Raw genomic sequence first — 13,883 nt, 5'->3', positions numbered from 1 at the left:
GTTTTAGAACCACTGTTCTAATCTAGACTTCTTTTTAAACAACTGTGCAGAGCCATGGGCATGAGGAGGGAGGGTGGGGACTAGGATAAGTGGGTGGTCAGCGTGTGTCGTTTTCCTATCCGATCGTAGTAACTTGGTGAGAACAGAATGCAGCCCCTAAGATGAAGTTAGGAAGTATTTACGCAAAACACAGTTACAACAACGTAGGCACGCCGTCTCTAGTGGACTTGAACAACGAGAGACACCACCAAACGTTGCAAGGTCCTATAGAGCCGACTCAGCGCCCTTATATACCGATAGGGACCAGTGGCGTCCCCAGGATTTACATTTAGCCTAAATGTAAATCCTGGGGACGCCACTGGTCCCTAAATGATATAGGGCAGGCGAGATTTTTCGCACCTCTATTACCCCCCAAAAAGAAATTTCAACGGAAGGTCCAATCTGCTCAGTTGATTTCGGTTCAGTTAACTTTTCGGGTTATTTGTTTTTTTTTAGGGGAGGCTAGATCTTAGTTGGGCAGCCTGCCCTGCCTCTACAGTGGGTACGCCACTGATAGGGACAGAATCGTTAATTATCTCCCCCCACCACACCCCAGGCAGTGCCTGAGGACTATTTTCCACCACGGAGGAAAGCCGGCCAGTGCTGTCCTCTTGGAATGAGACGCAGTGACTAGGGGCGAAGCAGTTCCGTGTACGTCACAGAAGGGGGCGTTGCCAAGTTACTACGAAAACGACACATGCTGTACAGGTCCTGTAGAAGGACGGGGAAGGACTGGGTCAGTCAGGTGGGTTGTGCTAAGGTGCCAACCAGGTATACTTAAAGTAATACTAGGTAACGTTTTCAACAAAACTAAAGTTAAATTGTATATCTTTTGCGAGTGGCAAAAGTTTCACAACACCCACTCCGTGAATTTCACCCCCGGAAGCCTTTTATTTATATATTTTCTATTGAACGTGTACGGGGGGGACTTTCCCGGGAAAATGACGTTCCTGGCCAACGTCATGACGTCGTGGCCGACGTCCTCAGGAACTACCGCAACGGTTTCCTGTTTGGCCAGGAACTACCGCGCTATTAACAAAAAGGAACCTCACGCTGATTTTAAGATAATGTAGGATTGGGAGATCGAAAAAGAACAGAAAAAGAAAGCACAGCTCATGGTAACTAATGCTCCACTGGCTAAGAGAAACGATCCGTAGATAGTATAAAACAATTAAAAGATCGCTTTTTGAAACGCTTCCGGCTTCCGGTGAAAACGAATGGAATTCTGGGTAATCGAGGACTAGGGAAATTGTATGCAGTGACGGTAGTGACCAGCAGAGGTTGCTAAAAATCGTTATTTGTGATTTTGCATTGTACAACTTTAATGAACTGGTAGGTTTTGTCCACTCAAAAATATCATTTTAACACTTACTGTAGTATATATTAATATTCAATTCAATTCAAACTTTATTCCAGACACACATGGGGTCCGTAGAGTACATACAAATATCACACAACAAATACATAACAAGACATAAAATCATACATAGAGGCGGACTCTCCAGTGTTTACGCAGCCTGGACGAGTACCAGAGACAGCTCTTCCCAGGATTGACTACTATATCCTCAATAATACTGTTCTGAGACTAATAATACCCAATGATCATGTTTTAGGGGAAGTAGAACTATGGAACCCTAACGTCCTTATTCAATTCCTTCATTTCAGACCAGTGTGTGGAGTCCAGACTGCAGGTCAAGATGAACCGTCCAGACTCAGCCAGGGACATTTCTATTAAACAGGAACCTGAAGACCACCCGCACCTCAGTACGTTTAATGTTCGCTCTCTTTCTTTCATGTTTTTCTGTTCTATTGTAGAGCTGTCGCAATATACATTTTTGACTATGCAATAATCATGACAAAATATATCATGATAATTTTCCGATGATGAAACAAATTGGTCGTGCTGTCTTGTGTTGCACGTACCATAGGCACCGGATGTCCCCCCACTATTTAGCATCCGACTGGCGCTGGTCTAGCACCCCACTGTTCCCATTGTGTTGCACAATCATCGTTGTTTCTTATTTAGTAACTGTTTGGTCTGTCTTAGTAGGCAATAGCTTTGTACATGGAACTTGGATGTAGGGATGTTCAATATTGACTTTTTTACCGATAACCGATATACCGATATTGTCCAACTCCTAATTTCCGATACCTATTTCAACCGATACCGATATATGCTGGCCTTTTCACCAAAAGTCATCTAATTGTCTGGTAACAACATCATATATCTAATAAAATAAAATAGCTATAATATCAATATAATATCTAATACATCTAATATAATAGAGTGATGTTGTTAGATTTTCAATAAAGTGAGTCCCGGCCGGGACTCACTGGTTGCCATTTTAAGTCCCAATAATCTTAGATTATTGGCCTAGGCTATTTGACGTGCAGAAGCATAATTGCTCTGATGCCTATAACATTAATGAGTGTCAACGAGCGTCAGCTGGACCCAGACAGACACACCTGCCCTCTGCAGTGCTCTAATTTGAAAGTGACTGAAGTCTGTCTCATTTCTCTGCAAAAGCCCTTGAATATGATGGAATATGATTAAGGATTACTGTGATTATGGTAAGCTCACATTTCATATCACACACCATACAGTAAGAACTCATGTAACTTATTTAAAACATAATTTAAAAAAACATCCCTACTTGGAAGATACAAAATGTATCTACATTTTATGAATGCAGTGTTGACTATCATGTTATTATTCTGCTCCTAGACATCCTGCACATGGTTGTGTGTAAAGAGGAGGTTTCTCCTGAACAGGAGAGGAGCCCCAGTCTGCTCCAGGAGGAACCAGAGCCTCCACAGATTAAAGAGGAACAGGAGGAGCTACTTCAAAGACCAAAGGAGCCTGTTGGGTCAGTGTTGACATTACTAGCAGTGAAAAGTGAAGATGATGACGACATCTCTTCACACTGCTCTGAAGTTGAAGTTGAGCTTGAATCTGACACTGAAGTCACTGAAGACAGTGATGATTGGGGGGAGACAAGTCGGGGTGTCCACTCTGGAGAAAAACCTTTCCAGTGTAAACTGTGTAACAAGAGTTTCATTAGTTCATCTAAACTGAAGACACACCAGCGTGTCCACACCGGAGAAAAACCTTTCCAGTGTAAACACTGTAACATGAGTTTTAATCAGTCGGGTAGACTGAAGAGACACCAGAGAAACCACAACGGAGAAAAACCTTTCCAGTGTAAACTGTGTAACAAGAGTTTTAGCCATTCATATCGTCTCAAGATACACCAGTATGTCCACACTGGAGAAAAACCTTTCCACTGTGAAGATTGCGACAAGAGTTTCATTTTGTCATCTGAACTGGAGAGACATCAGGAACAGGAGGAGCTACTACAAAGACCAGAGAAGCCTGTGGGGTCAATGTTGACATTACTAGCAGTGAACGGTGAAGATGATGAAGACATCTCTTCACAATACTCTGAAGTTGAGCTTGAATCTGACACTGAAGTCACTGAAGACAGTGATGATTGGGGGGAGACAAGTCGGGGTGTCCACTCTGGAGAAAAACCTTTCCAGTGTAAACTGTGTAACTGGAGTTTCATTAGTTCATCTAAACTGAAGACACACCAGCGTGTCCACACCGGAGAAAAACCTTTCCAGTGTAAACACTGTAACATGAGTTTTAATCAGTCGGGTAGCCTGAAGAGACACCAGAGAAACCACAACGGAGAAAAACCTTTCCAGTGTAAACTGTGTAACAAGAGTTTTAGCCGTTCATATCGTCTCAAGATACACCAGTATGTCCACACTGGAGAAAAACCTTTCCACTGTGAAGATTGCGACAAGAGTTTCATTTTGTCATCTGAACTGGAGAGACATCAGGAACAGGAGGAGCTACTACAAAGACCAGAGAAGCCTGTGGGGTCAATGTTGACATTATTAGCAGTGAACGGTGAAGATGATGAAGACATCTCTTCACAATACTCTGAAGTTGAGCTTGAATCTGACACTGAAGTCACTGAGGACAGTGATGATTGGGGGGAGACCTTTCCACCTTTCCATTGTAAACATTGTAACAAGAGTTTCAGTAAGTCATCTGACCTGAAGAAACACCAGCGTATCCACACTGGAGAAAAACCTTTCCACTGTGCACTCTGTAACAAGAGTTTCAGTCAGTCCGGTTCCCTGAAGACACACCAGCGTGTTCACACTGGAGAAAAACCTTTCCAGTGTAAACATTGTAACAAGAGTTTCAGTGGGTCAGGTTCCCTGAAGAAACACCAGCGTATCCACGCTGGAGAAAAACCTTTCCAATGTAAACATTGTAACAAGAGTTTCAGTGGGTCAGGTTCCCTGAAGAGACACCAGCGTATCCACACTGGAGAGAAAACATAGTGAAAAGTGTTTCATTTATTCAGGTGACCTAATTGTTTGGGTAACCTGAAGAAACACCAGCGTGTCCACACTGGAGAAAACTCTTGCCACTATGTTAACAGTGGGTTAAGAGTTTCAGTCAGTTAAGTGCTCTGAAAAGACATCAGTGTATTCACACCAAGGGAAAAAATATCCACTATAAATAACTTGACTGGGAGGATTAAATTAAACAGCTGTGTGTTGTCAGGGAGTTGGATAGACAAGCAAAAAATATGGATATTTATACTCATCTTTTGGAGACATATCCCAGCTCTTTTGTTTTCTTCTTTTAAAACCCCATAACACATAGTTTTTAAGTGTTAAATGTAAAAAATATATATATAATTGTTTTACCTTGAGGTATTTTAAATGTATTTTGGTGTTATTCATTTATACCATAATAGCAAGAGAAGGTCACACCATTGAAAGTAACAAATGAAAACCTCCCAATGTGGCACCACCTGTCCATTGAACTCCATTGAACGTTCCCTTAAGCTATATAAATGACCATCTAAACCATATTAATTGTATAAAGGTACAACTGTTTTTCTAGAATCTTAGTTTTTATATTATGATTTAATGTCATTTTGATGTATTAGATTACATGCACAATGAATGGGGCACTATTTCTATTATTAAATAATCAGTTAACTAAGGACACAATACTTTGCATGTATTTTTTATTACTTATGATGTTTATACACTTAATGTAATGGCTATGATCAGGGCAGGAATTTCACAGCGCCCACGACGGCCATGGCCCTCTCTTTGGCTGTGTGCCCCTCGAAAAATGACATGGCCTCACGGCCACAGTGGCCCCAGCTGCGCCGCTTTTCCTCTGCGTGTATTTTATTGTATTGTAAATGTATTTTGTATTACTTATGATGTTTATACACTTAAAGTAATGGCTATGATCATTATTAAGTTGTATCACATTATTAGATTGTGATAGCAAATTAAAGGTGACATTATTCTTTGAACAAATACTTAAAATATCGTGATACGGTATGACGTCACTTCGATACGTGTCGTCATGTTTCAATATCGAGATATATCGCAGGATTCACTTTAAACAAGACCAAGAGACCTGGTTCTGCCAGACCCGGAATAAGTACTAAGATCAGAGCACTACGTCACGGCTAAGCCGGACTTCACATGACGTGTCAGCCTGTGTATGCCCATGTATGGACGAAAGGGGGACAGACTTTTATGGCTGGGGCCTAAGGGCAAAGGGGGCATGCCTATGTATGGAGAAAACGGGTACAAAGCCTCATGTAGGCCGACCCCTTGGGTCTGGCAAAAAGGGTGAATTCTTACCCTCCTTCAAAACCACCATAGAGAGCACCTGTCTGCGATTTGTCACTGGTACTAGTAAAGTCTAAGCTTAACATCAGAAATTACCCCCCCCATTTTACAGTACACATTTTATTGATACTAGTGTTGATGTCTTGTGTATTACTGTATGTCTTTAAATGCCTCGATGAATTGAATACACAGGACCACAATGGAAACAAGCCCTTAGGGCTTTTGGTGTTATCCTTTTAGCACCATTGTATCCACAAGTTTCCTAGGGCGTTGTGGGCATCACTTCCTGTCGATGAAATCCAATGATATCCAATGAAATCGACAGGAAGGGATGCCCACAACACCTTAGGAAACTTGTGGATAATCGTACCACTGTACTATTTGCAAACTGTTAAAGTATTCAATCAATGATTAGGTACACCATTTTAGGTCGGCCTTTTTATTTTATTTTATGTACGCTTATTTGACAGGGACAATACAAAAAACAATACAAGTTATAAAACATGAAACTGTTGCATTGTATATGGGGTTTATAGCCAAGCCTAATGTGCGACCCCAGTCCCTGGTTAGACCTTTCTAATATACAAAATATATACAAATATCTAGTGTACCTAGTAAAAAATGGACCCAAATGAGACCCTGACCCATTGAATTACAATCAATCTATCTTACAGAACCGTTTCCTGTTTCCCAGAACATTCTGGTACAATAACCAAACTCAGAACTATTTGGAACATACATTGCTTTGAAATAACTTGTGATACTCTTATTGTGTCACAGTCTGAATATACCATACAGTCTGAATTTATCATAGAAATATTGATATAGTTACATAGTTTGAAAATGATATGGTTAACATGTTTAATACATGGTATGTTGTTGTGTCCTGTAACATGGTATGTTGGTATATGTTGTATCCTGCATTTCTATGAGACTGCACAACAGTGTCGTGCAAGACTTGTGGAAAATATCTGATCTACAAGCTCAAAACGCATCGCACTGTCGCGATGTGAGCTTGTAGATCTGCTATTTTCAATATGTTTGCCTGTAATGACATGCCCTACATAAAAATTGTAATCATTTAAATTGATTTAGTTGGATTAACTGATGCACTCCTAGATGGATGTTCTGGTCTATACAGGTCAGGAAGGTCACATAGTACTGTTACTGTATAGAAACAATGGACAGTACCCGAGACCAACAGTGGGGGGCAGCAACACGCCAACTGGCGTCTAGACAGACTCTGGTGTGTTGACTGACTGTTGACACTTTAAAACACAAAGACAACTAAAACAAGTCGTTTCTAAACAGTGTCGTCGTTAAGAAGCAGGAGGACGTTTGTTAGCAGCGCAACCACTGAAACACAGCAGAAGATGATCTCATTCACGTTGTTTCATCTATTTGTAAAACCTTTAAAACGTATTTTTGTTTAAGAATAAACTTTGAAATTAATGGTACATTATTAATTCATTGGACATTTATGAGGCTTCTGCGGGAACTCTGCGGGAATAGTTTTCCCTGAAACATGACTGTCATACCATGACAATCATGGAACCACTATTGTTCCTGGTTTGCAATTCTTTTTACATTTACAACTGTCACATGTACATAAACGTTCATATTTTAAATATAAAGTGCTTTACCCCATGGCCACGGATGTAACAAGTTGAGGCGCACTAGTCTAAGTACCCATATCTCCCGTATTGTTCAATACAAAGCATTTTAATCCGATCAGCGGCCATTTTCTATTTTCTATTATATTTTTTGTAATGTATCAGAGTGCAGTACACCTCCCAACCAATAGGGTCGCGTAGTTAAAAGCATTAGAGAAAATTCCAAGAAAATGGCTGGCAATCGGATTAAAAAGCCTTTTATTGAACAATTCTGAATATACAGGTACTTAGACCTTTTTCGGCTCAACTTGTTACATTCGTGGCATGAGGGTCAGCACTTTATATTTGAGATCTGAACGTTTATGTAGATGTAACATTTGTAAATGTAAAACAATCGCAAACCAGGAACAAGTGGTTCCGTGACGCTTGTGACAGACGAGCGTCATGTGAACCATGGCTACGGGAATAGTGTGTTTCCACCTACACATCCATTAGAGCCAAATAAACAGAGCAGAGAGTGAACGAACTGATACAGACAAAGTCTGTGTTATAATATAAGTTTGCAGTGAAGAAACCTTTGTGTAACTTCTGTCTGAGTGTCTTTGTGCGACAGTCTGTGTAAAGAGTGACAGGCTGGCACGTTGTGAAACGAGAGGAATTTACACACGACGTTCAAAGACTTTGCTTTGTTGTTGTGGTGGGCTAATGCTAATGCTAGCTTCAAGTACACTCCACATTAGAGGTGTTCAACAGTGTGTTTTCTACCAGGATACATTATTGAGGAAGGTATGTTTTTTTTATTTTTAATAGGAATGAATTTAGCAGACAATGTAGCCTATATAGAACTGTACTTTCTGTGCTTTTTTCTCAAACTGTTAATAAAATATTCAATCCATCAATTGACCTGAAGGGAAAGGGGCATTTCACTATTATGGTAGTGAACCTGAACAATGTTTACCTGAAAAAGAAGACGTTTGTATTGTTTATATTAATATTATTAGTATTTCATTTGCACAAATCATGAATACATAATTTAGAATTATTTTCCTAAAAATAAAACAAACTCGTTCTACTTGCCTTAAAGAGGGAACATTTTCTCTCTCTCTCCCTCTCTCTCTCTCTCTCTCTCTTTCTCTATGTGTGTGTATACTTGAAGTGTAAAAGGTTATGAATTATAATTGAAGTGTTCTATGAAAAAGTAACTGACCCAGTTGACAAGTTATTAACACAAGACGTTACTCCTTCCTTGCTGTATGTTATTGTTGAAGTTGAGTATAAGAGGAGTTTCTCTTCTTAATTAATCCTAAACTCCTCTGGGATTTTAATTGTTTCATTCCAGACTCTGTGGAGTCCAGACAGCAGGTGCAGATGAACTCTCCAGACCCAGCCAGACCCGTTTCAATGAAACAGGAGGATCCTGAAGACCAGCCAGACCTCAGTACGTTTCATTCACTGTCTCTCTCTTTCTTCCCCTTGTCTAGCTTCAAGGTGTTTATTGTCACATACACATACAATACAGTTGCTAGCTGTGCTTCAACAGTGTGGAATTAGATACAATAAAAATTGAATAGGATATAAAGGTAATAGTAGTTGTACAATTTTTGAATTGAAACACATTAACCCTCGTAGGGTCCTCGGGTCCTTTTGACCCGGTTTAACATTTTCAACATGAATTAAACGTATGTAAACATTTTTTGTTCTCTATGAAACTTCTTCTATTTGCCTTATTTACTGTACTAAACATGTGATATGAAAATGAAAATTTTCATTTTCATGAAAATGAAAATTTTCACACAGGGCCTTCGGGTCAAAGTGACCCGAAGGCCCTGGGTGTGACTAAAACACGAAGACCCTACGAGGGTTAAATGAACAGTAGAATGTTGTATTTATAAATTGGTCAGTTATGCACATCCATAGTCTGGATGATTGTTTCTGGTCATGTGGCATTTTCCACTGCACACAGTGCCAACTGTGACTGAATGCAGCTTCTTCCAACAGTTACAGTAAATAGTCCTTTAATGCACCCAGCAAGGATGAATCTTACTGATTTTGGTGCCCAAATGCTCCACCTTTAGGCCACTCACACACAAGATGTCTCAAAGTCTAATGGACAGATTGCTATGAAACTTGCTCTGCGTTTGCATGCTCCCTGGAAGATGAACCCTAACAGAGTGTCACGACAACCTCTCTCATAACCATCCCCTAGTTCCCTGGAAGATGAACCCTAACCGAGTGTCACCATAACCTTAGTCATAACCATCTCCTAGCTCCCTGGAAGATGAACCCTAACTAGCTCCACTGTTATGACAAAATAGTTACTTTTCACACACGGTTGGGGCTGCTAATTGGTGGTGGTGTGGGTGTAGAAGGATGGGATGCATGGCAGCAGAAACATTAAAAAGAGATACTTTCACCTTATTTACTTTAGACCATTGTTTGCATTGCAGGAGTCCATCTTTTGATACATTTATTTCCTTGTCTAATCTTAAAATAAGCGTGATTTCTTCCCTAATGTATAAATCCCACAATCTTTCAACCCAATATTCATATTTTGGACTTTGACTTCGGCTAATTTGCCTTTACATTCTGCAAATCTTTAATTATCCTTGACACCACTGCTGGGTCTCCAGTAATTAAAGTAATTATTCAAAGTGTTCATTTCAGACCAGTGTGTGGAGTCCAGACTGCAGGTGAAGATGAACTCTCCAGACTCAGCCAGGGACATTTCTATTAAACAGGAGGAACCTGAAGACCACCCACACCTCAGTACGTATTTTAACTATACCATAATCTTGGCAAAAAATATCATGACAATGATAATGTCCGGCTATTATAGGATATTATAGGATATTATAAGTCCCCAGGACTTTTTGTGTTATCCTTTTGTCCTAAATGTTTTACTCTACCTCTGTGTTATTTACATGTTTTGACTAATAAAGTATTCAATCAATCACTCAATCAATCACTATACATAGGCATCATTAAACATGCAAAGAAATACAAAAGAGAAACTGCACCACATAGTACATTTCTCTACAGAGTGGCCGTAGACCAAAGCATCTAGAACAGTGTGTGTGTCACACAGCTCACAGCTCAAGACGCCAAGTGAATGACATCATGAAACAGAAGCATCTCCAGCCATGAAAGACACAAATGCCTGGTTAAAGTTTGGTAGCAGTTGAAAACTATGAAAACTGATTGTTGATGGTTTGCCTCTGTAGGAGGTGAGAGGTCTAGAAATGGGTCTGTGAGTCTGATCTGTGTTTTTATAAGCTTCTTGATTTGAAGTTTAACCACTTGAACCCTAGCATCCCTATGCTAGGGTTCTGCTAATAACTGATCTAAAAGCTCACAATGCATCACAAAATACTTGGTTTATAGGGAAAAAAGAGAGGACCAAGTACAGAGTATAGAGTCGACGAGTCGCTCAACATAAGTTTTAGTTCAATCAATAAGTATGTTTTTCACACTTTCAGAGAATATCCGTGGTCGTAATGGGGACGTAGTTAGATGCCAATATATGAATAAATATATAATTGTTGAGGTTTTACATCAATAGTCCAATCATAATTACTTCCCGTCAAACCAAAAACATAAAATGAGATTACATCGGCAGGTAAGTAGGTAGCCCTGAAACCATTTAAGCCATGTGGCCCATAGGCCAGGAGCTTATCTCCTGCTTCTGTGACGTGAGGCAGCTTGATGTACAAGCATTATCCCCCAGCCATAATGTACAAGTACAACCCCTGGACAAGACTGGTCCAGTATGTCACAGGGACTTATCCCAGTCCAAGCCTTGAGGCTGAGTGCCAAGCAGGGACAGCCTGGTAAACCATCCTGGTCGCATGAACATATCGTGTTGATCATATTGTTGCCTTGCTCAAAATAAATCCTTAATATAGGTTTTTTCATCAAAGACGGAGTGCCTTGGATTCCTTTTCCTTGCAAGCCTATTTTGGCTGTATTCTTGACGAATACCTGGCAGGTGAAAGCATGGCAACAAAGGTGATCAAAAGAGTAAATCAAAGATTTGTGGGCAGAATTTCCTCTTTTGTCTACAAAAGTGCTCTCAGGACTCTTTCCGGAGCCCTCATTCAGCCCCTCTTTGACTATGCTTGCACCTCCTGGTACTACAACATCTCAATGTCACATTGATTGACTAAGCTTCAAACCTCCAAAAACAAACTAATTTGACTACTTCTCGGCCTCGGGCCCATGACCTGCCTTTTTCCCCACAGCGAGTAGAGTTTGATTGATTGATTGAATATTTTATTAGGCAAAAAATGTAAAACAGCACAGTTACATTTAGAATACTTTGTCTAACAGGTCCGTTCATAAAAGTCCTTGCGGACTTGTTTCCAATGAGGGCCTTGGTATTCAATTCATAGGCATATATAGTGGCACCACAGTTCAAATATCATTACAAAATAAACTTTTTTTTTTACAAGAACAGGGGGGGGGGGGTCTGCTGTCTAACAGGAAAATGGTACTACCTCCTCCTTTGGCCTCCTAAAAGGTGATTTTTTTTAAGAGACCAGGGTTAACCCTGTAAGACCCGGATATATTTGTACTTGCAAAAAAAAATTAAAAACCTTTCAGATGGTCTTGTAGGAGTATTTAGAAGAGGAAAATATAATGTTTTTAAAAAATATATGTTTTGGTAATTTTTATGCAAATGTTGACATTTAGCAACGTTGGGTCCATCAGGTAGCAAAATTTCCTATAGGCCATTTTTATGGATATCATGGCAAATGTGTAAATACTTCACTAAAACAACTTAATGATTCATTTATATGGTTTATTATTTGGCCTCAGATCAATTATGAATAATATTTGGCCTCAGAACAGTATACATTATGAATAATAACACCAATAAGCCATATTTTTAAATCAATGCCCTTGTATTTTTTTGCAACCAAGAGGGCCCAACGTTGACCAAAAGCAACAAGTATGAATCATGCTATAATTTAAATTTGGGACATATGTACATGTTCTAGACATTGTAATGTTCACCAAAACAAATATTACAGGCATATTACTTACGTTTTTGTGAGGAATATCTTCCAGAGAAATCCAGAGATTTTTCAAGTTGTGATGATTCCTGGCTCTGTGGGGGGTATTTATATGCAAATATCCTGGCCATTGGCATTGTAAGACTAAACAATAGGACCCAATGAGGATTTAGAGGTGAAAAAATAACAGAAAAACAAATTATTTAAACTCCTTTCTTTATAAAATATAATTGTTACTCTAAAGCGACGCTGGGTCTTAGAACAGTGTCTAGAACATCTAGAACAGTGTGTGTGTCACACAGCTCACAGCTCACACAAGAGGACAGGGTTAAACAATTAAAAAAGGGTTTGGCTTTCAAAATAGTCAATGCGACTTTGCCCTCCATGACCTCAATACCCGCATATCTGACTAAATACCTCCAAACAACACAATACTAGAGGGAGCGTAAACAACGATCTGGTAACACCCACCTATAGAACAAACATGGGTAAATTCTCCTTCTACAGCACTGCCACCCAAGTGTGGAATGCCCTGACCACATCCCTCAAAACAAGTTTTTCACTGGCTTCCTTTCAAACAACCCTGAAAATTCACCTTTCAGGAGGCTAAAGGGGGAGGCAGTTATCACTTCTCCCTTTGACATTCAACCCCCCCCCATTACCTCATTCCCCTCCCCCGCTTTATTTCCCTACTCTGTACATAATGTAGTGTTATATATTTCTGATGATATTGAATGTTTGGTGCTATTTTTTTATATGTTGATGAATTGAATTCCTAGGACCCCAATGGATTTTTTTTTGTTTTATCCTTTTAGACAAAGTGTTTGACTGTACTCTGTTTTTACATTTCTGTCCAATAAAATATTCAATGAATCAATCAGTCAGTCTGCAGTCCAAACCATTTGGGAGTTAAGCAGTACTCTTTAGGCGGCTTTCCATATACATGGACTTACCTAGCCCCACCCCACACCGCCCACCACAGCAACGGTTTCCACTACAATGAAGTGGGTAGAGTGGTGTGTAAGTGGTACTAAACTGGTGCCTAAAAAGTACCCAGTCTTGGGTAGGTCTGAGCTGGGCTAAGCGGGGCTAAAGCTGTGACGTATACGCTGCTGCTACTGATTGGTCGGCTCACAGCTGTGTCTGTCCACTCAGGTCTCTGTAAAATGTAAACACTACGGTAGCAGTGTTGCCATGTCCACTTATTATAAGCGACATTGGGCTTATTTTTCTGTAAAGTTGCTTGTAAATATTGGTAGTACTTTTACTCCACTACAATTATCTGAAAACGTATTAGTTACTAGTTACTAGTTACTTTTCAGATATAAATGATTACATTATAAAACATACATTAACCACTTAAGCCCTATTTTATACCTAGGCTATTTGAAAATAGCCGATCTACAAGCTCACAACGCATCGCATCATTGTAGATCTGCTTTTTTCAAACATTTTAGTACTGACTTTTGGTACCTTAAGTACATTTTGATACCAATAGTTTTTGTACTTTTACTCAAGTAATTCCAGACTTTCACTT

The 13,883-nt window shown here is 39.7% G+C and overlaps 2 protein-coding genes across 5 annotated transcripts in view; both read left to right on the top strand.

Annotated features, from left to right (window-relative positions):
• Nucleotides 1-3,937, top strand: part of LOC308080200 (uncharacterized protein) — a gene marked incomplete at its 3' end in the record, with an annotated part of 30,344 nt that extends 26,407 nt beyond the window's left edge. The window contains exons 2-3 of the mRNA XM_080421976.1: nt 2,765-3,757; nt 3,879-3,937. Coding sequence (XP_080278102.1) covers nt 2,776-3,757; nt 3,879-3,937 — 1,041 coding nt within the window. The 5' untranslated portion in view covers nt 2,765-2,775. The remainder of the gene's footprint in view (nt 1-2,764; nt 3,758-3,878) is intronic.
• Nucleotides 1-13,883, top strand: part of LOC308080125 (uncharacterized protein) — a 33,008-nt gene that overhangs the window by 16,574 nt on the left and 2,551 nt on the right. Inside the window, exons 1-3 of one of the 4 annotated variants that reach the window (XM_080421879.1) lie at nt 7,860-8,120; nt 8,674-8,772; nt 9,999-10,100. In XM_080421879.1, the coding sequence (XP_080278005.1) occupies nt 8,703-8,772; nt 9,999-10,100 (172 nt within the window). In that variant the 5' untranslated portion in view covers nt 7,860-8,120; nt 8,674-8,702. Of the gene's footprint in view, nt 1-1,714; nt 1,804-7,859; nt 8,121-8,673; nt 8,773-9,998; nt 10,101-13,883 lie in introns of those variants that run through there. The other 3 variants (XM_080421880.1, XM_080421881.1, XM_080421882.1) reach the window with 3 other exon arrangements.

The sequence above is a fragment of the Gymnoscopelus braueri genome (genome assembly GCF_963280865.1).
Source record: "Gymnoscopelus braueri genome assembly, chromosome: 24".
Lineage (NCBI taxonomy): Eukaryota > Metazoa > Chordata > Actinopteri > Myctophiformes > Myctophidae > Gymnoscopelus > Gymnoscopelus braueri.
The sequence above is the reverse complement of the archived record's forward strand: the minus strand, read 5'-3'. Positions and strand labels throughout refer to the sequence as shown.